This window comes from Ostrea edulis, chromosome 4 (genome assembly GCF_947568905.1).
Source record: "Ostrea edulis chromosome 4, xbOstEdul1.1, whole genome shotgun sequence".
NCBI classification, from domain to species: domain Eukaryota; kingdom Metazoa; phylum Mollusca; class Bivalvia; order Ostreida; family Ostreidae; genus Ostrea; species Ostrea edulis.
The window spans coordinates 66,531,858-66,558,206 of record NC_079167.1 but is presented as its reverse complement, the minus strand read 5'-3'; the positions used below and the strand labels follow the sequence as shown (position 1 = coordinate 66,558,206).

The window sequence follows — 26,349 nt, the reverse complement described above, 5'->3', positions numbered from 1 at the left end:
TCTTGGATATATCCTCTTTTGTGAAAACTCTGCAGAACATGATCAAGGCCTTGACTTTGGGGTCTCTGTAAGCAATTCCTCTCATCAAATAGAAAAAACAACGATGAACGAGTTCATGAGTTTCTTTAAATAAAAATATACAGTGAGATTCAAAATATACGATATATTTACCCAATCGGATTACGTGTCCGTCCTTTTCCGTAATGTTCATGCTCATTTGCGGTTACGGAAATAGCGGAGTAGTTACGATTGATATAGACCTCTCAGGTGACGCAGTACAATATCAATCGGAACTCCTCGAATCATGTCTCGCGCACTCGACATAGATCTCGGATGTAATACGATGGCATCCATGAATGAATTTGATGCATTGTCAACTATGACATCACAGCTTACTGCACTACGTCATAGATAGCAATGCATCAAATTCACTCGTGGATGCCATTGTATTACATCCGAGAACTCAATCGGAACTCCTCGAATGTCTCGCGCACTCGACATAGATCTTGGATGTAATACGATGGCATCCATGAGTGAATTTAATGCATTGCTAGTTATGACGTACGTAACGTAGTGCAGTAGGCTGTGACGTCATAGTTGACAATGCATCAAATTCACTCATGGATGCCATCGTATTACATCCGAGATCTATGTCGAGTAAATCGGATCACCCGCTCGTCCTTTTCCGTAACCGGTAAGAAAACTCGGACGTGGATCGGCGCTAGAATTGCATCAAATCGATGCATTTCTTCGCCGGAAGCGCGCCCGTGGATGAGTGTTAAAAGGCCAGAACCGAATCCCTGAATAATATGTTATTTATATTTGCACCACAGATTCAGTTTTGGTATCATTAACGTCTTATTCACTCTAATACATAAACATATAAGTGGAAATTGATAGTGGTGCAATACCTTAGATGTGTATAATATTTTAGATGCATTTGAAAGTTCACGTTTCATAGTGTAACGTACGACTGTGACGTCAAAGTTACGTTTATGTATACGTAGCAACCAACTCTGATGGCGTCGATCCACATACGAGGTTCATTTACGGTTACGGAAATAGCCGAGTAGTTACGATTGATGTCGAGTGTGCGAGACATTCGAGAAGTTCCGATTGCCGAAAACTATGTCGAGTGCACGAGACATTCGAGGAGTTCCGATTGAGTACAATATACAGATTTGTATATTGTGAGTCCGCGATTTATCACGCGGGCAAATAACACTAAAGATCAGTAGGTCGCAGTTAAAACTTGAAAATATAAAAGTATGGATTTTATTTTAAACGTAAAATGATCAAAAGATCATTAAAAAGTAAGAAGACTGTGTTCAAATTATAGTGTAAAGTAATGAACTTGATGTTTGCGTTCTTGGTTTGAACTGCTTACGTTTGACGGTATGTTTTTTCGTCATTCTACAGTGACGTCACACAGTATACGCGGCCTAAGAATTCGCTATCCCATAATGCCTCATATGCCCCCTTTCATGTTACTGAGCGTTTAGCGCAAGGGGAATTTCATAAATAAAATATATGTTTAAAATGAATTATAATTTATCGTACTTTATTACTTGGGACACGCCATACTTCGCTCGGTCCAACGCCGGGTCACACCGTATATATTAGATTAGCAGGTGTGTTTTTTTTTAAACTGTTGATATTTTAAAAAAATCAATTTAATAAGTTTTTATCTATTCTTATCATTCCGTTTAAAGAAAATGTGGATTTTTCTTATGTTGACCTATAGGCCTACTTCTGTTTTTTGTCTGCCGGACAACATACATATTTTCTTTGGTTATTAATTAAATCAAACTATATTGAGTAGAAATTGATATGGTTCTTCCACTTTCAACCATTAATATTGGTAAGTCACACGAGGATGAAGCTACCTTAAAACACGAAATAATTCCAGGTTTACCCAGATAACCTAAGTTTACCCACACCTTGTTATCAATGTCAGTCTCGCAGTAAATAGCTTCGGTGGGAACAGATTTTCAGAAAGGTAAAAGAAAACTGCCTTATTATTTCATAATTATATGGGATATATAACGGTTTTTATAAGTGTTATGGTAATTGAAGAATTTCATGGCGTTATAACATCAAACTAAGATGTGTTATATCATCTAGAAAAATCTCCGACACGTTGAAAACCGTGGAAGTGCGCCGTGCACCACAACGTTGAACATTGTTTAAGCGATTAATATTACTCAGATGCAGTATTATGTTAAAGTATTTTTATTCTGTAAACTTTTTGAGTGACCATGTGTACATGATTTATAATACAATATTCTGATATGTACGCTGTTGTTAGCCTTTACTAACTTTATTTTTATAATAATATAAGCTGACCTAATATATAATTAGATCTACTGACATTTATTATTCGGGTAAGTTTAAGTTATTTCCTCAAAATCTTGCCCAGTAACATTAGACTTGTGTAGGCATATATTTGCCACACACAGTGGTTAATTCTCATCATGTACTATCCTGTTTCTTTGTACAAACATGATGTATCATCATGATACATTTGCCATAATGTGTCTTAGATATTTTTTAATTATTAAAAGCTGGTGAAATATTTTTTCAAAATACATTTTATTAACTGTAGTGAATGATATTTTCTGAAACTTTTTTCATTGAATCACCGTGTTCCCTGTTAATTGATGCTGTTATAGAAGCAGTAAGGACTGAATAGAAATTGCAAATAAGGGTTCATTAGAGTTTATCATGTTTCATATGGAATGTTTTGAATTTAATGATTCTGTAGTGAAATTGGGGGGTGGATTTTTAGTATTTCTGGTCGGGCTCGGAGTCCTCTGAGCCTGCACGTGATTTTTCTCTCTCTCTTACCCGCGAACTCTAGGCAAGCAGACGGGGATTTTATTGTGCAGCACTATAGTCGTTATATTTGTTTACCCTTTGTAAGTTGTTCTGTGTATTTGTTAATATATCTGTTTATAAGTGTTTTCCGGTGTTCTTTGTGTGTAGGAAATCACTTTATTGGCGTCGCCTGTAGGATATTTTGCCCACCTGCGCCGCGGATCATAGCGGGGGCCGTGTGGTCACAGGTGGGAGCCATTTTGAAATGTTAGAATTTCATAGTTGATTTTGTTAGTTTACATGGTTAAATGTAATTATTGTGCCTTGTCTTGTATATTCTGATTTGTGGCTAGGCAGTAATTCTGATGGCCTGGTATTCTGGTCAGGTTAGTCCGAGATGGATAGGTGACGGGGGCATCCCAGGGGGTAAGAGAGTTGGGCAGGGAAGCTTGGCGGGTACCCAAGTAGGGGATGCGGGGTCGCTGGGTGGCAGGGGTATTCCGGGGGGTGATGTTACGCGGGGCGTGACGGGCACTCAAGGATGGAATGCGGGGCCACGTGGGGGACTGGAAACGGACCAAAATTACCAGCTAGATAGAATGGGTTCTGTCGTAGCTTCAGGCCAGGGACATGGGACTGGGTCAGTTAATCTGTCACAGGCGCTGGAAGGTCGGCTTCTGATGATAGAGACCCAATTAGGGGCCATGAAAGAGGTTTTTGAGAATCAGATTGCACAGTTGACTAACAATGTTAGTAACATGATCAGTCAGGTAATGTCCAGGAGAAACCGTAGGGGTGGCGACAGTTCCATAGTAGTGGCTCAGCAGTTAGCGGGGTGTCCAGGGAATATAGGTAACTCTTTCCCAGGGGTGATTTGTGGGTTTCATCTTTAAATCCAGGTTGGGATACCTTGTCCGTAGGTCAAGTAGGGGGGTACCCTGAACCAACTCTGCCAGTTATATTGGATGAGCAAGTTGGTTGCCCCAGCTTGGTGGGTGAGCCATGCCATAGAGTCCTCAGCAGTAATGGGTTGGTATCTTTGGAAAACACCTATTACATTAGCCGTACTAGTAGTGGTGGTAGTCATGACCAACCTCAGTCTTCCCATCATTTGCCCATCTATGCAAACGAGAGTTCCCCAGGGCCCCCATGTCACCAGTGCATCTCGCAGGGTCAGTCAGGTGTTGGTGCATCACAGTTGAAATTGCAGACGAGTGAGGTGCCTGTGAGGCCTATGGGCAATGCAGATAGGAGGATGCGTTTCGGTCTCTCGCCAGTCAGACGTGGGATTAGACATAGCAGGTCAAGGTCGAGATCTCCACTTGTTAGGTATGTCAGTACAGAAGACTGTAAGGCTGCTAGTAGGGATGGTCCCAAGTTGTCTAGTCAGTGCGTGTTAGTTGGTCGGTCTCCAGAGACCGGGGCTCACAATAGGTCGGGGCAAGTGCTCCGTAAACCCTTATTAGGTAGCTCCAGTGCAGCAGGGTCGTTGGTCGACAGTGTATGTCATGAGGTCAGGATGCCAGTGAAACCGAGTAGTTGTGAGTCTGTGGTGGGCAGTAGTGTTTTGTTGTCGACGGGTGTGGTTGTTCAGAGGGCCCGGAGTGAAGTAGGGGTCAGGGACACAGGGTCGGCGAAGACGGAAGTGCTGCCAGGCGCAGATGAGAAGTTATGTGGTTGGCCGGAGGACACTGAGGCAGGTGTTAGTCACCAGGGTGGTGGGCTGGAGAACACCGGGGATAGTGTTGGTTGCCATAGTGATATGACTTCTCAGGGTAGCTCTGGGTGTTCTCTGGGTTTTGATGTTGACATGGCTGTTGATGTGTTCTGCGATGTGGATGATGATCCTTCCACAGTCGAGTCGGGGTGTCTGGTTGAGGCACGGTCTGGTGTGATTGGTATATCATCTCTCTCAGCTCATGATCAGCTGAGTTTGAGTGGTTGGACCAGTAGTGCTGGACGTCGGGAAATTGATGTGGCACGGGCTCTGGTTTTGCATTCAGTTGATGGCCAGTACTCGGATGCAGAGGACGAGTCTGGGAGCGAGGATGCAGTTGAGTGTCATATTAGTGAGTCTGGATTATTCCAGGTTGGAATCGATGCATGCGCGGAGGTTTGTGATGAGGGCTGTGTTGGTATTCCATGCAATAGTGAAAGCATGCAGGCCTCAGTTGTAGTGTTAGAGACTGTTGCTGAGTGGCACAGTCTAATCATTACCAATGCCCCAGCCATGATTAAAGCAGTGGCCTATCAGTTCCCAGGGGCGTCTGTCCCCAAGGCACCTGATAAATGTACCATTGTGTGTTGGTCTGATGAAGGGTGTGTTGTGTCTGCGTCTCGTGGAGATGACCCCGCAAATGCGGGGTTTGTGGCTCTGTCCCGTTCAGCCTGGTGGGATAGCAGTGTTCCTTCTCTGACTGAGAGACTTCCTCCTGATAAACGTCTAAGCAATGAACGGGATGGGTTTGTTGCTTGTGGCTTCACGAGTATCCATTGGTCGTGGGATGATGGCTATGCATCCCAGGTTCAACTACCAGTGAACCAGGGACAACCCAGGTTTGGTCATCGCAAGGGGGTACGAAAGAAAGTTAATGAGTTTTGTGAGGGGTGTGAACTCCTCCATGCACACAGTACCCCGAAATGTGGGGAAGGGTAGATTAGGCTTCCGTAACCCAGCCGTTCTTGGGCAGGGGCATTTTCTTGTGGTGTTTCTGGATCTGCTGACCTGGAAGATGTGATGTCCTCTGGTGTGATGTGCCGTGTCCGATGTCCAAGATGATACCTGTCCTGTGACGTTTTCATGTGGAAAGTTGTGACCGTACGTGACTCTGTGATGTGACTTTCCTGTTACTGGATTTTTCTGTGATGCGTTGTCTGACTGTGACTTTCTGTGTTGTGAACTTTTTGGATTGCTAAATTGCTATGATTTTATAGAGTAAAGTTTATCATACTGTAAATCATAGGTGTAATTCATTCATTTATTTGTAGATTGTAGCTGCAGGTTTAATTTATCGGAAGTGGGACATTCCTCCTCAAAACAGGGGGGAGTGTAGTGAAATTGGGGGGTGGATTTTTAGTATTTCTGGTCGGGCTCGGAGTCCTCTGAGCCTGCACGTGATTTTTCTCTCTCTCTTACCCGCGAACTCTAGGCAAGCAGACGGGGATTTTATTGTGCAGCACTATAGTCGTTATATTTGTTTACCCTTTGTAAGTTGTTCTGTGTATTTGTTAATATATCTGTTTATAAGTGTTTTCCGGTGTTCTTTGTGTGTAGGAAATCACTTTAATTCAAAAATATCTGTTGGCAAAGCAGAGTGCTTTATTACCTCAAAAATGACTTAGCATTACTTGTTGTTTTATCATCAATCAACAGGGCACCTGTTTTCATCATTTTTGTCATCTGCCATTTTTTGATTTACACAGACAGATTTAAAATTGTACATATATAGCAAAAATTTGTCTGATTTTCATATTTTGCAAAAACATAAGTTCTGGTGTCAAGTCTGTGGTATCAGAATGACAATATGGACACATTTTCACACCATTTTCCTTTCCACAAATATAGAGCAACTTGATAAACAAGATTCGTATCATTACTACATATATACGTGTGTGTAGCTTTCAAAGATATGTCATTGAAAGAAATGTAGAAATATTAACCTTGTTCTTGAAATTGCTCTATGTTTTTGAAATAAATCATGGGCACTTAAAATAATGGCATTGGAATAATGTATCTAATACTACATCATTTCTGAAGTCAAATTACAAGAAATGGCATAGAATTTATGGTCTATATTATTCATTTGGCTTTATCACATAAGATAAGTTTGAAATATATATGAATATGCATTTGAAATTTCATGGATTTCTCTTGAATTTTCACATATTTTAGGGTATTCTTTCCTGTATAAAGTCCAGGCATGTTTTATGATTCTGTCAGAGTTCAGAGCATGACTCAGTCATTTGCAGATAGATTTTCTGCTGGTTAGGCAGTAGGCCCCCCTGTAAAACAGAAAGATGTGAAAATTAGTTGTAATAACATTTTCCACTTGCATTGCAGTACCTTTCAATACAGTCTTTGTTTTTTCATTGATTTTGGTTTGTCATTTTAACAACCACCATATTTATTGGATTTACAGAGCTGTCAAAGACGCATTTGTTCAGCATTTTTTTTCAGTAACCTACAACAAGGCATTGTTTGAATGGTGAATTGACATAAGGAGTTCTGCATTGTCTTCAACTTTTCATATTAAATGGTAGTAGGAGTTTTGGGGATTTGAAATGATATTATCCTCCAATAGTCATATTAAAGAAAGGTCAAGTTAAGTGCACGGAAATTGTTGCTTGACTGTAATATCCTAATGCTACAGATCTTTGGTGAGTGACTTCTTGTTGCCGGTTTTCGATTAATACATTTACTAATATTACTGTTCTGGCAGTGTTCCATAACTTTTGTGGATATTTTATAGTTAAACATTTTAGCGGCCATTAATTCTAATAAAGCTTAATATAATTATTAATTTAGGAACCTAGATTCATTAAATCAATAATCCTTTTTTTTCCCCTTCCTTTTATGTTCATTTTCATTTCTTCATCCTTCCATTGTGTCTCTTGCTGAAATACATACAATATATTCAATAATGACTGTATTAATATGTGTATTGAAAAATGTGTCATTAAAGCATGCTAAACAAGACTTCTGACACATTACTACAACATATAAAGCAGAAAAGTCTAAATATTGTAAGGCTATGCTGATCATCATACATGTATTTTTCAATGTAACCCAGCTGTTAAATGAAATTGTTTTGTAGGGCTGATATTGAACTATTCTGAACAGATCAATATCAAAGGGCATGGTTGAATGCCTGAGGAATCAGTTTGAATAGGGGTTTACATGCATGATGCAAATTTTCAAGACATTTAAACAAAACCAAAATAAAACAAAAATATCCTACTGGGCTGTTTGCAGTCCAGATTGAAACAAGTTTTGTTTTTATTCAAATTTACAGTATGTATACTCAGGTCTCTGACTCAGTTATTAATTGTGCATTAGAGTATGGAAACTAATTTACAGAAACTCAAAGTTACCCAATTCCTTCCAAACTATGACAACTGTTTATACTTTTAAAATTTGAATTATAATTTAAATCGTAAATATATTAGAAACATTAGTCTTTATATATTGAGCAGACGACTTCTCATTAAACTGAATTAACAAAGTAAATTCTTGGCACTTTTTATATGTTAGGTTTTTAAAAATGACATGCTTTCCCATAAAATTGATACCACTTAATATTGTACATCCCAGTGCATTTAGATTTATGTGGAATATTTACAGTGTAATGTTGTATGTGAACCATGCAGTCAATGGATGTTTAAGACATGTTTAAGTCTTGGTTTCAGTGTGGTTCTGAAATTGATCAAGAATATACACCATATACAACAGTTATTGCAGTCCTTAAACCGAATAAGGACCTTGAATTGCAAATTAACGGTATGTTAGAGTAATTGTTAGTAATTAAATTTTCTGTGTCAGTTCATGGGAAAAGTAAACAAGATAAGTGTATTATTGGGTGAATCGAGGCAGCATTATCATTGTTTATCAGGCCCGGAGTTCATTTTACTTTTGTAACCTGTGGAGATTTGTTGACAAATTTCTTGTAGCGACTACGTAATGGTACTGCTCCAAGGGATGTGTGTACACAGAGGAGGCTCCGAGGGAAGTGACGGTTAATGAGATGTGGATTTCGCTATCTGTTACAGGGTCTGTTCCACTCAAAATTAAATTTATGACTTTAAGTGTTCTTGGATTGGGAAAGTATTTATCGACTGTGTTAGTATCATATCTAGGTAAACATTATTCAGATACAAGTTTTACATGACAAATTAGATTTTAGAGAGTTGAGGACACTTGATACCAATAGATGCATGAGTTGATATATATATCATGGCTTAGTTTGGTTGTAATAAGTACACATGTATGTCAAATATAAACTTCCTTTAAAAAATAAGGGATTTGTAAATTTTCTATGATGTTCAAAAGTTGAAATATGTTACCCCTCCCTATATATAACTCTATACAAATTTCTCCCACTGTTTTGGACTTCATTGAGAAATCATGGAAATAAATTACATTCCATATGGTAAATTGTATTCATTTTACTTATAAAAACATAAATTTTAATAGTTTTCTAGCATTTTTAATGTCTTTAAGCAATGAAATGTATAATTTTAATCTAAATTCAAAGAACTTATTGTCACGCAATTTGTAAATATATTGTCTTTTTCGTTAAGAATATGTACGCCTTAGAGTATACCCATCCACATTTTCTCTTGTTGAAGGCTTGATATCATCAGGCACTGAACTAATCTTCACCTCTGTAGAGAGCATACTACTATGGAATCATTAGAATTCATGGTGGCTCAATTTTCGTGGAATTCGTGGGTACCCCTCACCCACGAATTTACATCCTCAACGAATAAAGACAACTAGTATTCAAGAATCTTACAAATATATAAATCCACGAAATTACGTCCCCATGAACCCGTAAAAATTCAGCAATCCACGAAAATTGGTCCCCACGAATTTAAATGATTCTACAGTATCTGAAATTCCATGCAGGATCATGTAATTTGTAAATGAAAAAGTATCTGAATGCTAATGAAAAATGGGTTATGTCAAAGGGTCTAGGTAGACGGGTTCCTGTTGTGATGATAAAGCTGTTCATTAAGCAATATAATTTCGTTTGATGACTCAAAGTCTGGTTTTTCAAAATATTTCAAAACACTAGTGTCATTTACGGGGGCTTCAAAAAGATCATTGCAGTTTGGTTTCTCTTGTACATGTTATACTATGATGCATGGGTATAGGTAGGAGTTAGGTATGAGGTTTTCAGCTTACTGCTAAAAATAGACCTGAATTTCATTAATTGGCAGCTGATCAATTTGAACTTAGAGATGATGGATGGTATAAGTCCATGCCTGGTGTCTGATTTTTAAACCTTATAAAGCCAGTTTATTCATTTTCCATTCTTTAAAAGGCTCGAATTATTATGAGTTGGTTCCACATTTCTTGGTTGTGCAAGGAGAAAAAAGGACAAAGAGCTGATCCTAATCTATCAAGTGTTTGTGTGACGGTAAATCTGTGACGTTTGGTGATTAAAACTTTATAGATAATGTGATCTGCAGTTTTTTTGTCCACACATCAAGTATGTCAAACGGGAAGATGCCTTTTTCTCTCATACATTAATAATTTGTGTAAATGAAGTTTTAATACTTTGGACCAGTTTTGTAAATGTTCAGAGGAGTAGGTGTGAATTAACTCTTCATCATGTTCATAATCAGAACATGTTGAATGAGATTCAAAAGTGATTAGGAGCTTTAAAATCAGTATTTTTATTTGCGGAATATCTAAGGTTAAAAGATGAAGACTTTATAGAAGGTCGAGCGTTAACAATGAAAATGTATTTCTCTTGTAATGATTTATTAACTTTGTAACTTCTGTAAATGTATACTAATGTAAGCCATTAACTTGATCATAGGAATATCCCAGAGTAATTTATTAGGTGTCAGACATTGAACCATTACTGTATTCACATAGGCAACCAAATGGAAGATGGACAGCTCAGCGAGAACAATATGAATTTCTGACTGCAGACAGGGGTCTTTATGTCCATCATAGGGCTTGGTTATTTTATGACCCCATTTATGTCTGTTTTTGTGTAGATTCTTATTTGTGTTATGCATGATTTCACTGATCAAGCATATATAATTTTCACCAGGGGAAAGTGATGTTAGCACAGTCTGTATGGTGAACATCCATGGCATGATTTATTGAAACATGCACCCAATAGTTGGAGATAGGAGAAATCTAAGAAATATTTCTTCCTCCTACCATAATTATGGTACAAAAGTTCTTTAACATTGCATAATTATTTTTAATTCATTAAGAGGATTAAAAGGAAATGTGGATTCACAGTGGTCAAATTCTATTAGGTAAGTCTTATTCAAAGGGTGGGCTCATTACACGTAAATTTTATAATGAAGTAATAATCCTTTGAAGTGAAGGCATTTTGCGTATATTTTTTATGCTTTAATGCATGAATCCTTTGTTATTACAAGTTGTGGTTTATCAAAATTTGTAAAGGATCTCCTACCATGAATAAGACTTCTGCTGAATTAATTTTTCTCTTTATCTGACACCCATGTCATTAAGTAATATGACCACCCCCATTGTCTTGACCTGTGTGTTGTTCAGTGTGAGTAAACTTGTTTATAATTAGGTAATTCTAATCCTATTGATGCTCCTTAAGATTCTATTATGGCCTGTTTTTATTCCCTTGATTAAAATTTTTTTCACAACAGGCCAGCACTTGTAAGTTATTTATCACAAAAAGATTCAAACGCTTAAGCTTCAATCAACCTTATCATTATATACAGAAGTGATTGGAATTTACATGGAGAGGTTAAACAATTGACAAAGGTACTGTTTGTTTATGACCATGAGAATTGCAGATTTTTTTTTAATGTACATTTATCATGATTATGTAGCTAGTATATATATATATATATAATCTTTTTCGTAGGTGTTTTCACAGCTTTTTGTTATGCGAGGGTACTTGATTGAATTAAAATAAGTGTTTGATCAGTGTACTACAAATGTTTGATTTTTAATAAGAATGATTTATCACCTACTGTTCCTGGTAAAGAATGGAATAAAAACATGCCACGTTTAGCCATTTTAAAGCTGTTTGATTGAACCAGATGGCTTTGTTGTAGTGCTTTTGATGCTATTTACAACTTCCTATATTCTCCACCATTGTGAATTAATCTTTAAATCCATTAAGTTTGCATTTTATGCTTACAGGACCATGTGGGTATGAAAACTAATGAACAGGCCCCTCAACGATTCTTCTCCGCAGAGTAAATACTTCAACGAATTCTCGAAATATGATGGCCATAGATGAGACATAAGAGTAAAGAATTATGTAAGGTGACAGGAGAATTTTTTTTTGTTTTGAAAAATCCCAAGGTGCAATGTAAGAAAAAAACAGGTTCCTGTGTTTTTAATTGGAAATTACATGCTGTGAATGTGTTGTTTTATTCACTGTGCATGATGCAAAAATAATGAGGGAAGAGGAAATTGAGACAGCCATTAAAGTGGTAGTGGTTGGCAATGGAGCAGTTGGAAAGTCCAGCATGATCCAGAGGTACTGCAAGGGGATCTTCACCAAGGACTATAAGAAGACAATAGGGGTGGACTTTCTGGAGAGACAGATCGAGTAAGTGATGAATCATCAGATAGTTTCTACTGTGTAGTGGTGTGTATATAGCCTAAAATCCAAAATCCCTCAGGATTACAAAAGTCTAAAGCTCTTCAGCCTACTCTCAGCTAAAAAGCATTGGCTTTGTAATCCAGAGATATAGTTACTGAAAATAAAGGAAATTTCAAGAATGCTAAAACCATATAGGGAAAGTGTCTTTATCTCCCGGGGTCAAGGTCGTGCAACTTGGATGGAACTTATGTAAATATTGATGAAGTGGAGCTTATATAGTATACATGTATATTGTATTCAAGCCAAATAATTTCATTTGCACGCATGCATGTATATGCTTCTGAATCAATGTCCTGTTTAAATTAAAGTTTTGCTTTAAGCTCATATAATTTTGTGAAACATGCATATATCTTGTTTATTATGTTAAAAATGGTAAACCTGTTTAATGAGGAATTTAAAAAAATTCTCTCCATTACATATATGCCCCGGCATGCTTGTCAGATTCTGTTTGAATTGTACCCCCCTCTCTCTGTTAAGTGGATATTATCCTAATGCACATAATACATTTCAATCTAGGTAATTATGGTAATTTGAAAAGTCTGTAAGTGTATTTCAGAATATTTTATTTCATCCATGATGGATAGGTCACATGTCTAATGAAAGTTAGGCAGGTTTTAACAGAACAGCCCCCTCAGTGCCATACCACATGATGATGCATGATATACACAATATGTATATATAAAATTCTGTCTCTGTTTTCAGAAAATATGACTGTTGATGAATGACATTAGCTGCAATTTTGCAAAGTGATTGAAGACCTTAAAATGCAGTATCATTGTGCAGATGATATTGCTGTCAATTTTGAAAATATTATGCAAAAGTTTTAAGAGAAATCAAAATTTAGGGCACAGTCGAAGTTGCAGTGATTTGAAGTAAACAAGAGATGCTTTCAAAACTGGTTTTTGATCAAATGTAAAACCACCATGCGTGCAAGCAGTTTGAATTGAACAAACATCTGGCTAATTCACCCTTTTCCCTTTTTAAATTTTTTTTTTATCAAGGTACATTGTAATGTTACATTCATAGCTAATAATAGAAAACTTAATAGAAAACTTATTATTTTTTTATTCAGAGATTTATTTATTATCATTTTTCATAATTGATCTTTGGAAACAATGTACTTTTAATGGACAGAATCTGAAAATTGTTTTGCCCGGGCAATTAGAATAAAAAGAAGATTCTCTAGAATGTAACATGAAAGCATGGAAAATCAGGATCTTTAGCTGATCACACAAGGAGTTCTTTAAATAAAACAGCATCAATTGCAGAAGAAAATCCATTTCTCACATGACTTGTCACTTTTTGAAAAAATCAAACCAAAATTTATCTTGATATTCTCATTATGATTGATTCTGTATGCCTCTTCAATTATTCCGATTAGTTAATTATTGTTTTCCAGTTGATTCTCAACACTGATGGTGTATGAACAAATAAACAAAATAAACAAATAGTATTTCACCAGAGAAGTTGAAATATATCTGTACCTTCTTTAACAGGGTAAATGGAGAAGAGGTTCGTTTGATGTTATGGGACACAGCAGGACAAGAAGAGTTTGATGCCATTACGAAAGCATACTACAGAGGTAACTACATACAGACTTCAATATATTCTTGTATTTTATGGCAAGTTCCTTAGCATGCTTGATTCTGATAAAATCCGGTCGAATCTAACTGAGCCGGGTATACCTGGCTACACACTAAGAATCAAGTGACCCAGCTACAGTAATGAAAGTGTTGACTTTCTATCGTATAAACAAAAGACCAACACATTTACAAATCACATTTATTTCACCAGTGTACCTGGATTAAAAACATTTTGTCTTAGAATAAGCCACTCTTGATACTACTGTCTCCAAGATCGCCATCTTGAAGCCGCCTGCGCCTATCAAATTTTTCATATTCAGTTGGCCCACCTGGCAGGATGCATGGGCAATTCCAGCTCACAATCAAGTGTATCGCCAGTCATTGCTGGTAGTGTTATAACCGTGATCGATTATAATCGAAAATTGATCAATTATTTTATTCTTAGCGATAATCGATTATTTTTTTCAATAATTGATTGTTTTCAAAATGTGTTAACGTGTGTATTCTGGAGATTTTTCAATTTCTCTTTGATCATGTAGTAAACAAAAATCCATAGTTTAGAAATACTTTGGGGTAAAAAAAACAAACTAAGAGATGGTGCACCATGAAACATAATCTTGACACAGCAAACTATGCAGGAAATCTTACCAAAAACAAAGCAAAGCACAAGGTGTTAAATGTATGATGAAAGTTTCAGACAAGGAATCTAGTCTAGTTGCTGACAGGAAGTCTGAATTATTTGTTTGCTATTTTAGGAATCTTTGTTTTTATTTCTATTTGTTTTGTTATTACACTTACATATATTATCCCAAAAAATACAAATACAAGTCTAAAGAGCATTTCTTGTGACAAGATCTTTCTACTGGTACCAAGATATTTGTCCTTGTGACCTTGCCCATCTTCGGAATTGGCCATTACTGGGGGCATTTGTGTTTCACAAACACATCTTGTTCTTTGATGTGTTACTGTAACACTTAATAAATTGTAGTAAACAAACAATTTCTTATCTTATTCAGATAAATATATTAACAAATATATACATTTTAATTTCAATAAGAAAGTTGATTTATTTGCTTCTAATATTAAAATGTATATGATATTGAGAAACCGATTATATTCGATAATCACATCAAAATGCTTCTCCGATTAATCTGATTAATCGATTATCATTTAAATTTTCAACCGATTCCCAATACTAATCGCCGGTTTACCCGAGTGCGCCGATCATAAGAATCAAGTATGCCATCTGAATATACATCTTTCAAAGAGGCTTGCATGGGTGGGATATGTCACAAATTTGATCACTTCTCTGGAGGTTAACATGTGATGAAGCATCTGCTACCAGCTTCTCTCAGATGTTTAATGTTGGCCTAAGTTGTGATGCACATGGGCTGCATGAAATCTTAAAGGAGCAGGAAGTTAGAGATGTTGACATTTCAAGACAGATGCAGGGAAATTTTAAAACTCAGAATGAGGTGTACATGACATTGAGTTCTGTATTCCTCTAGATGTGGTAGTCTGACATTGAGTTCTGCATTCCTCTAGATGTGGTAGTCTGTAGGACATTGAGTTCTGTATTCCTCTAGATGTGGTAGTCTGACATTGAGTTCTCATTCCTCTAGATGTGGTAGTCTGTAGGACATTGAGTTCTGCATTCCTCTAGATGTGGTAGTCTGTATGACATTGAGTTCTGCATTCCTCTAGATGTGGTAGTCTGTAGGACATTGAGTTCTGTATTCCTCTAGATGTGGTAGTCTGTAGGACATTGAGTTCTGTATTCCTCTAGATGTGGTAGTCTGTAGGACATTGAGTTCTGCACTCCTCTAGATGTGGTAGTCTGTAGGACATTGAGTTATGCACTCCTCTAGATGTGGTAGTCTGTAGGACATTGAGTTATGCACTCCTCTAGATGTGGTAGTCTGTAGGACATTGAGTTCTGTATTCCTCTAGATGTGGTAGTCTGTAAGACATTGAGTTCTGCATTCCTCTAGATGTGGTAGTCTGTAGGACATTGAGATCTATACTCCTCTAGATGTGGTAGTCTGACATTGAGTTCTGCATTCCTCTAGATGTGGTAGTCTGTAGGACATTGAGTTCTGCACTCCTCTAGATGTGGTAGTCTGACATTGAGTTCTGCATTCCTCTAGATGTGGTAGTCTGTAGGACATTGAGTTCTGCACTCCTCTAGATGTGGTAGGTCTTGTTAGATTTTGCTGGACCTTCAGAAATTTTTTTTAAGTATGTAACATACATAACAAAAGTTAAACTTTTTCTATAGTTGTTCACCAGAGTTATGCATTGAACATACATTTTATATTTGGTTTGCTATAACTTTTTTTTATCATATCTACTAAAATTTGCAGCTTCACACTGGTGTACTCCAAAGCGAATTGATATGTGTAAAATGTAAATAGTTTGAAATTAATTTGGACTGAGAATCTGTTGACCCATCTTCTTTGCAAAGGGATCCATCACTATGTTAGCAAAATAGCACACAAGCATTATAGAAATGCTGTTCAAAAGTTGTTTAGGCAGCCGTACCCTTTGTTCTGTAGGATTCCAAAATATTAAATTCCTCAACTTCATAAATTACATTGTATTGCCTTTTCTGTACCTTACACACATTGAACTTTATAGCTACAACAAAATACCATCATGGAGTCCTTTACAGTTATTTTTCTTTGAGTCTTGTATGCAAGGCATTTAAGATACAACCTGAGGGTTGAATGACAGTAAAAAGAAGAAAAGGGTCCATTGACACATTTGTAATGCCTTGGTACCTGTAAAGTGCGGATTCATTATAGTGTTTATTGTAAAGTGTCTTTCCGTTCTATGACTACAAACAGCATAACAATAAGCATTAAGGGTCCATTTTTCTTGTCCCAGACGCCCATCACTTGGAACTGATTGAATTCTGCGTTTATTACATGGAAAATGGCTTCATATTGACATAGTCTGATTCTGAATGGGGAAAGTGCCCCTTAACATAATTATTTTGCGAGAGGAAAATTACAGGAAATTTCATTATTTAAGTTGACTGTGTATAAAATATAAAAGAAGGCCTGAAATTGCCACAATGACCTCGAAGAAATTACTTACTGTGCCTTTTAAATCACAATGAAAATACATGTATTGATACTCAAGAAATAATGAGAGTGAGAGTCTTGAGGAAATTGTTAGATTTTAAAGCTCTTGAGATAATATAGGTTTTCACATTGATTTTGAAGAGAGTGGTTTGTTATGTTCTGTCTGGAGGTTTAGAACAATAGCTTCAACTAAAATTGTACGCCAAACGCGATTGGTTATGTAAGATTCTGAATACCAAATCAGAAAATCTCATTGGTTATGCAAGTATCAAAATATCAAATTTGACAATCTGATCATATCCCTTCGATACTGTATCAATATTATAGATAGACATGATCCCGAAACCTGCAAGAGGTAATCCATTCATTGAATTCTGATGTTTAAACAAAACATCAGTTTTATCTTATCAGTATTCCCTTCACACGCTGGAGACAATGCCTGTTATCTGTTAATAATATACCATAGAGCAGACTGTCTTATGGCAGAAAAAAAAATCATTTTGATATTGATCTTTGAAGTCTGCATGAGACTTAACTGTGGAAATTTCAAAATTAAATTCATTTTGAATGAACACTGTAAAAGAATGATCAGGCAAAGTCAAGATAAAGTATTAAAAGGAATTTTAATCTGTAAATTAAAATTCCGAAATTGGGGAGAAACTTTGCAAACAGTTGTTATTTTATCATTACCCCTGAAAATGAATTGCCGGTAAGGGTCTGATGAAGATCTCCGATATTTACATTCTCCCGGATCTCAAATCGTGTATAGTTCATTGTGCACTGGATTCCCAACTTGTTGCCGATGTTGTGTTTGTTAATGGGTAGTGAGAATGAGATTAATGTCATACAAAATGAGTTAAGCTGCACTCTTACAATTTCCATTCTTTACAGATCAATAATTTATGACTAGACCACAAATCAAACTATCATTAGTCTCAGATTTACCACCATTAATGTAAATTTTGGAATACTTTAACTGAAATTCTTGTTTGTGTGAAATACCAGTAACTCAATAGACTTTTATTTCTGGATGTAGAAACAATGTGTAGAGTACAAGTTTTGACTGAACTGAGAACAAGGTGTTATGCATTGGGAAGGAAATAAAACATTGAGGGACCATTTTTTTTGGTTTCTAAATAACATTTCCATGACCATTTATCTGGTTTCTAAATAACATTTCCATGACCATTTATTTGGTTTCTAAATAACATTTCCATGACCATTTATCTGGTTTCTAAATAACATTTCCATGACCATTGTTTTGGTTTCTAAATAACATTTCCATGACCATTTATCTGGTTTCTAAATAACATTTCCATGACCATTTATTTGGTTTCTAAATAACATTTCCATATAGGTATTTCTGCAAAATAACAAGCACCAATTTCACTCATTTGGGTACAAATTTAATGGAAATCATTGATATCAAGCAGCTACTGTATATTAAACACAGGAAAGGAAAATGGATCAGAACATTGGCAGTTGCCCCGGATACACAGGAAATTGACAAAAAATACTTACAGAAATAAAAACATATATATTATATTATTCATATCTGGAGACACCATTAATTATATGACAGTATAGATTTTCACATTGATTAATGAAAGCATGCCTTTAGTCAATTTATATGTTTTCCCAGTATTTTATAAAGAAAAACACTTTTACTATTTTTCAGGTGCTCAAGCTTGTGTACTTGCATTTTCCACAGTCGACAGAGATTCATTCGAAGCCATTGATTCATGGAAGAAAAAGGTATCAACTCTGGATTAATGTGTTTATTTCTCAGCCATGCAACAAATGCATCTGTTTATATAGGTGAAACTAGAAAGTGTGGAACTGAAAAGTTGAATCAATAGGCAACAAGATTTTTATGAACTTTCCCAGTCATTACCACTCAAGATTTACTTTGATGGTACCTCAGGGTTTTTTAAGAGGTCCTTGTAACTGCACTAAATATTTTCTTCACCATACACTTTATAAACTCACAGAACTTAATCTTTCTTCAAATTTTTTTATCTAGTACATGTAATTAGTTTTATAGTCATATTAATTTCAAATCTATTCTTTAAAATGATACTCTTGCTTTTAAAATCCTTTCGACCTTAGACCATGATTGATTCAAATCATTAAGAAAGGTATCACCATTCTTTCGCTAAACTTTTAACCATAGGCATGATAGTTGTTGGTCGTTTTGATGAGACTTCAACTTCATGGTAGACACCTCATTACTAAGTGGCCCCAAGTACATGCACCTCGCATAGGCAGGGCTATGACTGAATTCCTCAGAAATCAGAGGAAAACTGGTCATAAAGGAAGGAAAACACCTCACTCTACCTGGAAAAATATAATTTTCTGTCACTTTAGATCAAACCCAGAGCGTTTCATTTTTTGGAAAATTGAGCCAATCAGAGGATTTCTCCGAAAAGAGGAAAAAATCACACCCCTGATAGCTAGGTCTCAATTTGTGGCACTTAATTCACCTAAAGCTGGTAATACATGTACCTCTATATGGGTGAAAGATTCTTGAATGGACATTTGACTTAAAACTTAAGGCAGACTATCCCTTTGATAAGAGAGTTTCTTATATGAACTTGTTTTAGAATTCTAGAAAATGAATAGTATTTCAGAAAAATTTAAACTCTAGTTGTTTTCAATCAACCTGGAAATAATGGCATTGCCTTCAGGGTTTAATCCAGCTTTTAAATAATTACCACTCATTTTATACTGAAGGGCAATTTTAGAGGATGCTGGAGTGAACTCTAAAGGTGGAAGGGGGGGGGGGGCTGAAGGGGACAGCTCTTCTCAGGAGTGCAATATCTCAGAACAAGAGTATAAATGACTGATCACTGTTCATGTTGTTGGAGTTTGATGATAATAGAATATGAAAATAGAATATATGAATAAGATTTGTATTAAAATTCATATAGAATCTGAATGTATGTAGGGAATTTCTGCAAGTTAAGAATTTTCTACAGTTGAAGAGAAACTTTTACCAGTAAAAGGGGAAATACTCATATTTTTCAAAAGGGGAAAGTCACCTTTTACAGGTAGTAAAAACGACCTTGAGAAATCCCTGGCCTTTGTTGACAATAATGGTTCATGCATTGCTGACAGACAATTTAAGTTTTGGTGATGATAATAAGAATTGTCAAGTCCCAACAGTATAGAGAGAGCCCTGTGCAGGGATAGGGACATTGTGTGTTAAATACATGATGAACTCACTGCTGACTCAAACGATACACATATGTTCACTGATACCTACATATATTTAGTCATTTTCATCACATAGGTTCACAATTTGAACACTTGACTGACTGAGCTACTTTGGTTGTAGGGGCTCACAGAAGTGTAATTATAATCGGAATTGTTTTGATACTTCAGTGTTACATTGTACTTGTTGTAGTCAGACATTCTATTGTGATAAACAGATGCTACCCAGGATGCCAGCAGTGGAAGATCCAACACTAGCACTTGGGGTGCAACCCCCCACCCTCACAAATATGATCCATATTTTATAAAGATATGTCCAAAATCACTATAAAAAAAAAATTATATTGTCATATTTAGTACATGTCCACTTTAAGCAGAATTTTTAGTCGAGTTGCAACGAAGTTGAACTCGGCTATTGGTTTGGTGATGCGGGCGGGCGGTTGGGCGTCAACAATTGGTTTCCGGATGATAAATCGAAAAGTTTACAATCTAATCAAATGAAACTTTAAATATATTGTTGGGTACCAGGTAAAGAAGACCCCTATTGATTTTGGAGAAAAATTGTCAAAGGTCAAGGTCACAGTGACCAAAAATAAAATGAAAATTTCAGAAAAATTTGGTTTCCAGATGATAACTCAGAAAGTTTACATCTGAATCAAATGAAACTTTGATATATTGTTGGGTACTAGGTAAGAAAGACCCTTATTGATTTTGGAGAAAAAAGGTCGAAGGTCAAGGTCACAGTGACCGAATATAGAATGAAAATTCGGATGATAACTCAGAAAGTTTAAATCCGAATCAAATGATACTTAAAGTTGTTGTTATGTACCAGGTAAGGAAGACCCCTATTGATTTTGGAGAAAATGGGTCAAAGGTCAAGGTCACAGTGACCGAAAATAGATTTAAAATTCCAAAAAAAAACTAGTTTCCGGAGAATAACTTGAAAATTTTTAATTTGAATCAAATGAAACTTAGTTATATTGTTGGATACCAGCAAAGCAAGGCCCCTATTGATTTTGGAGAAAAAAGGTCAAAGGTCAAGGTCACAGTGACCAAAAATAGATTGAAAACTTCAGACAAATATGGTTTCTGGACAGTAACTTGAAAAGTTTAAAACTGAAATTAGTTCTTCACAATTATAGATATGCCACATCATTCCTGACTTTACAATGTATCCCATGCAACTCGGCTTATGCACCCCTGGGTGCATATATTGATTTTTTTCAGCAGGGTGGACAATAAAGTTGATAATTGATTGGTCAAACTTATTTTTATTGTAGGTTGAAGATGATAATTGATTGGTCAAACTTAATTTTATTGTAGGTTGAAGATGATAATTGATTGGTCAAACTTATTTTTATTGTAGGTTGAAGATGAAGTTGGAGAGATAGGAATGGTCATCATCCAGAACAAGATAGATCTGATTGATGATGCTGTAGTAGAGCCGTAAGTTGTTCAATATTTACACAAATCTGACTAATGATACTGTACTGGAACTGTAAGTTGTCTAATATTTACACAAATCTGACTAATGATACTGTACTGAAACCGTAAGTTGTCTAATATTTACACAAATCTGACTAATGATGTCTAATATTTACACAAATCTGACTAATGATACTGTACTGAAACCATAAGTTGTCTAATAATTACACAAATCTGACTAATGATGTCTAATATTTACACAAATCTGACTAATGATGCTGTAGTGGAACCATAAGTTGTCTAATATTTACACAAATCTGACTAATGATGTCTATTATTTATACAAATCTGACTAATGATACTGTAGTGGAACCATAAGTTGTATAATATTTACACAAATCTGACTAATGATGTCTAATATATACACAAATCTGACTAATGATGTCTAATATTTACACAAATCTGACTAATGATGTAGTGGAACCATAAGTTGTCTAATTTACACAAATCTGACTAATTATACTGTACAGGAACTGGAAGTTGTCTAATATTTACACAAATCTAAATGAAGATGCTGTAGTTGAATTTGTAGGTGAATTTTGTAAACTATAAATCACTCATGATTCACAAGACATTATTTCTGCATTTTTATTTGTCTCACTGGATTTAATAGTGAGATTTGCAAAAGTGTATTAGTTACAAAAATCTTATCTTTGCCAAAAGGTAACCTCACAAATATTTGCAAAAATTGAGTTCTTTTAAATTAAAAGTAATTTACAGTACTGTAAAGCAAGTAAACAGAATTTGAAAGGTTTTGTAGAAATAATCCGATTATTGACAAACAGTATGGATGTTTTGATTGACAGGGAAGAAGCGGAGGCCCTTGCCCACAGACTACGCCTTCGATTTTATAGAACATCTGTCAAAGACAATCTCAATGTTGATGAAGGTATCATACATGGATGTTACATGTAGTTGAGAAGTTCCTATTAAAGTTGAACCCTGTTTTTATTGTGTCACTGGTGCTGCTGTACTGTTAATAATATTTTTTCTTTATACCAAAAGTATTTTAATATGATTAATTTAGTATTGGAAACATAATTTAGACATGTTATTATTCACAAAGCTCATCTCAGTCACAAGATAATGCAAATGTGTCAAACAAACTCTTTTAGAAATGAATTAAACTTCACTTTTAGAAATGGAGTTTTAATTGAAAGTTTAGCCTGTGTATTGGACTTACAAGTAAGTGATGTTATTTTTTTTTTCAGTGTTCAGATACCTCACAGAGAAATATTTGTTTCAAATTAACTGTGAGGTAGAAGAGGAGCCTTATAATCAACCAAAGATCACTATAGGTCAAGGTCAGTGCCCAGCCAAACATTTTAAGACAGCTAATTTTCATTTTATTTGTAAAATGTTTAACAAGTAGATATGCATGATTTTTTTTTTTGTAAACGAGATATCCTAATAATTTTCCCTCATCAAATCAGATATTTTGTTTCGATGAAATAAGAGTTTTGCAAAGCAGGGCATCCCGTTGCAATGTAGACGGATAGTAGATGTAAGTTTTTTTTTATTTATGAAGTCCTGTAGCAACTTTGACCTTTGGACTCCTAATCCAATAGGGTTCTTCCTCTCTTGATAATTAAGCAAGCGAAAAAATGTGGCCTGTAGAGTGTCAACAAGACAAGCTCGGCATTACACACACACTGCCCCATTGCTGTATCCCCTCTTGCAATGAATTGCGAGGGGATAAAAAGTTAAACATGAATGAAACACAATATCAAATCTAGCCCAATTATTCTCATTTTACTTTAGTTCATGGTTTTATTTTGAAAATACCTGGTTTTATTTTGAAAATACCTGAACTTATTAACATGTATATAATCCCTTACTTGTCTGTTATGATCTGAACTTATTAACATGTATATCCTCACTTACTTGTCGGATATGAATTTATTAACATGTATATCCTCACTTACTTGTCGGTAATGAATTTATTAACATGTATATAATCCCTTACTTGTCTGTTATGATCTGAACTTATTAACATGTATATCCTCACTTACTTGTCGGATATGAATTTATTAACATGTATATCCTCACTTACTTGTCGGATATGAATTTATTAACATGTATATCCTCACTTACTTGTCGGATATGAATTTATTAACATGTATATCCTCACTTACTTGTCGGTTATGAACTTATTAACATGTATATCCTCACTTACTTGTCGGTTATGAACTTATTAACATGTATATCCTCACTTCTTTGTTACTTAGGTCTGTTAGAGGCTGAAATGAACAATCATGTAAAAGACACCAATGGGAAAACTAAAGAAAAGGCTAATGGTAAACTGCAGAAAAAGAAAAACAGAAATCGTGACGATTCAGACACTATAAAACTAGAACCGAGCAAGCGAAGGACTCGTGGCAAAAAATCCGTGCTGCAGGCTACCAAGTGCGTTATATTGTAGCTTCCCATCCAATTCTAGTGTTTCCTGTAGAGTACGTTTTCCACTTCATTGTGTGTGTGTGTGAATGTGTGAACCAAGCCCATGATCCTTTGCCAGATGAACTTTCTAGCTGCTGATACATATTTGGATTGTTCCAGATAATGGATATTTTGATCAGTGAATGAAGGGTTTTCTGATCCAAGAGTGTAAATACATTTTAATGGCAATTTATGCATTTTGATGTCAAAATTGATGAGATAACTTTTTTAAAGCGATGTCTCTATTTTGAAGAGATTTTACGTACAATCATTTATGATGGTGTATGCTGTGTTATGCTTATTGTCCTGTTATGTGTGTATCTGCTTTTTTTCTCTTGTCACGTATTTTCAATGAAGCCATGTTTTATGTAGCAGTTTGAGGTCATATAGTTAGTCTAAGATAACAAATGCAATCTTTGGGTGATTTCTTAACCGGGGTACAGTATTTTTGGTATAACTTGTGTAAATTGAAATAGTGAATAGATTTATATTGTATACATTGACAAGTATTATGAAAGAGAATTTTTTCAATAGATTATGGTTACATCCATGGTTGTAATTAAATAGAATTTTTGCTTGAAATTGTTTACATTTTGTATGGGATTACTATCTGTTTGAAATTGAAGTTCCATATACATGAATAGTCCATTCAACATTATATTACATCATAAAATATCATACCTAAATAATTGTGTATCAGCCATGCAATACCAGTACTTTTAAGTCACCATTATATGTACAATGTTAAAACCACAGCAAAAATATGGTTTTATGAGTGACATATTCATATTCAAATGTGCAAACTTTATCTAAAATGTTCCCAGTTTATTTGTGTACAAACTATCCTACCTTTTATACTTACAAGAGTTCAAGTTTAATGAAGGGTAAGAAATCTGAACATGTGACTGATAATATGGTGTACAGGAAAACGTCCACCTATTTCACCTTCAAATTCATAAATTGGTGATTTGTAATTTCACACATTACTATTGAGTAGTAAATAATGGCTCTGATCATAAAATGAGATGAAAATACAGTGTATTTAAAAAACAAAGGGCAGAATTTTCCTTGGATACAGTATGTAGTAGGCTAGATAACACTTTGGCTTTAAGACATGTAATATAATTTGGTTCACCTCCATGATGGTAGACAGGCATCCAAGTGATCGTGTGTACCAATGGCTATCAATTCTGTTCAGTGATCAATGAAGACAGATTCATGGAATTGAGAGGAAAAACACCCAACTAATATCCATACAAATTTTTAATGCAATATTAGAAAACTATATTACAACAGCTTCAGAAAAACCATTTGCATGAAGTAGCATGTGTACTGAATAGATTTGATGGCTTTTATCAAAGATAGCAAATTATCTGTTTTCCTTGAAAATTTAAAGGTATAGTATTTGACAGTTTAGAAGTACAAGTATGTATCAAGTCTGATGAATACAATGGTGAATTGATAAACTATCACAGCATCATATTTAAACAAGATTTATGACCTGAATGTGGAGATTTACACAACTCTAAACTGCAATAGGGTTCTCTACCTGGGGGTGTGCAGATTTCATGAAATACTTGTTAATGCCCAGTTACCTTTCTGTGGGAGTCTGAATTCCTTGTAATAAACTTGTCAATCCATTGTCAGTAAAACAAAGCTCTGGCAACATTGTAGTGTTATATTTATACCATGCATATCTGGGATCATTGGGGCATATTGATGCAGAGCAGGTTGTACCCTAAAGAAATCTTGTAGTGATTTAATATACAATGTACATGTACATGTATGTTGAATTATAGTTGGTATCTAAGAGATGGTTTTTGTCTCATTTTTATTGTGGAGATAGTGTTCAAATTGTGTCCCTTTTTGCACATTTTATTTTTAATCTTATAAAACCACTATTATACAGCTGTCTAAAGGATCTGAAGATTAAGTATTTATTTATTTATTTTGATTGTAGTAGTATATATTTATTTTCGGGGGTATATTTTTTTTACTTAATCTATAGTATTTCTGATACAGTGTGTCAGTACCTGTTGTGAAATCTGTTGAATGGATTTTTTTTTATTGCATGTTAATCAATGAAATAAAACCAACTGCATAGAGGGGTTATACTGTGGTTCCAATGAATTGTTTTAGTATCATTATAGGCAGACAAAATTTCAAACCCATGATCAAATCAATCAATTTAAAATGATCGAATTGTGACTTTTGTACTGAGCATTGTGATTACCGGTCTGTCATCAATGGAGTCACCAGCAAATTGTCAGTAATTGATATGTATTTTTTTTTTTTAATATCAATGGCCGCATATATACATGTGGTCTGAATAAAAATTACATGCAAATGTATAGCATGTCCATCATTAAAATAAAACTGGAAATATAG

At 35.3% G+C, this 26,349-nt stretch overlaps 1 protein-coding gene across 8 annotated transcripts; it reads left to right on the top strand.

Moving 5' to 3' along the window:
- Window positions 1-1,923: 1,923 nt before the first annotated feature.
- On the top strand, window positions 1,924-26,349 carry LOC125670874 (ras-related protein Rab-23-like). 8 transcript variants are annotated; one of them, XM_048906308.2, is made up of 8 exons: window positions 1,924-1,999; window positions 11,687-12,101; window positions 13,652-13,737; window positions 18,503-18,579; window positions 21,404-21,483; window positions 22,329-22,411; window positions 22,734-22,826; window positions 23,751-26,349. In XM_048906308.2, the coding sequence occupies exons 2-8, from the start codon at window positions 11,947-11,949 to the stop codon at window positions 23,942-23,944; spliced, it is 768 nt and encodes a 255-aa protein (XP_048762265.1). In that variant the 5' UTR covers window positions 1,924-1,999; window positions 11,687-11,946; the 3' UTR covers window positions 23,945-26,349. The 8 variants fall into 8 exon arrangements, with proteins under 8 accessions (XP_048762265.1, XP_056019483.1, XP_056019482.1 ...); XM_056163508.1 differs by lacking the exon at window positions 1,924-1,999 and adding an exon at window positions 2,985-3,065; XM_056163507.1 differs by lacking the exon at window positions 1,924-1,999 and adding an exon at window positions 8,159-8,314.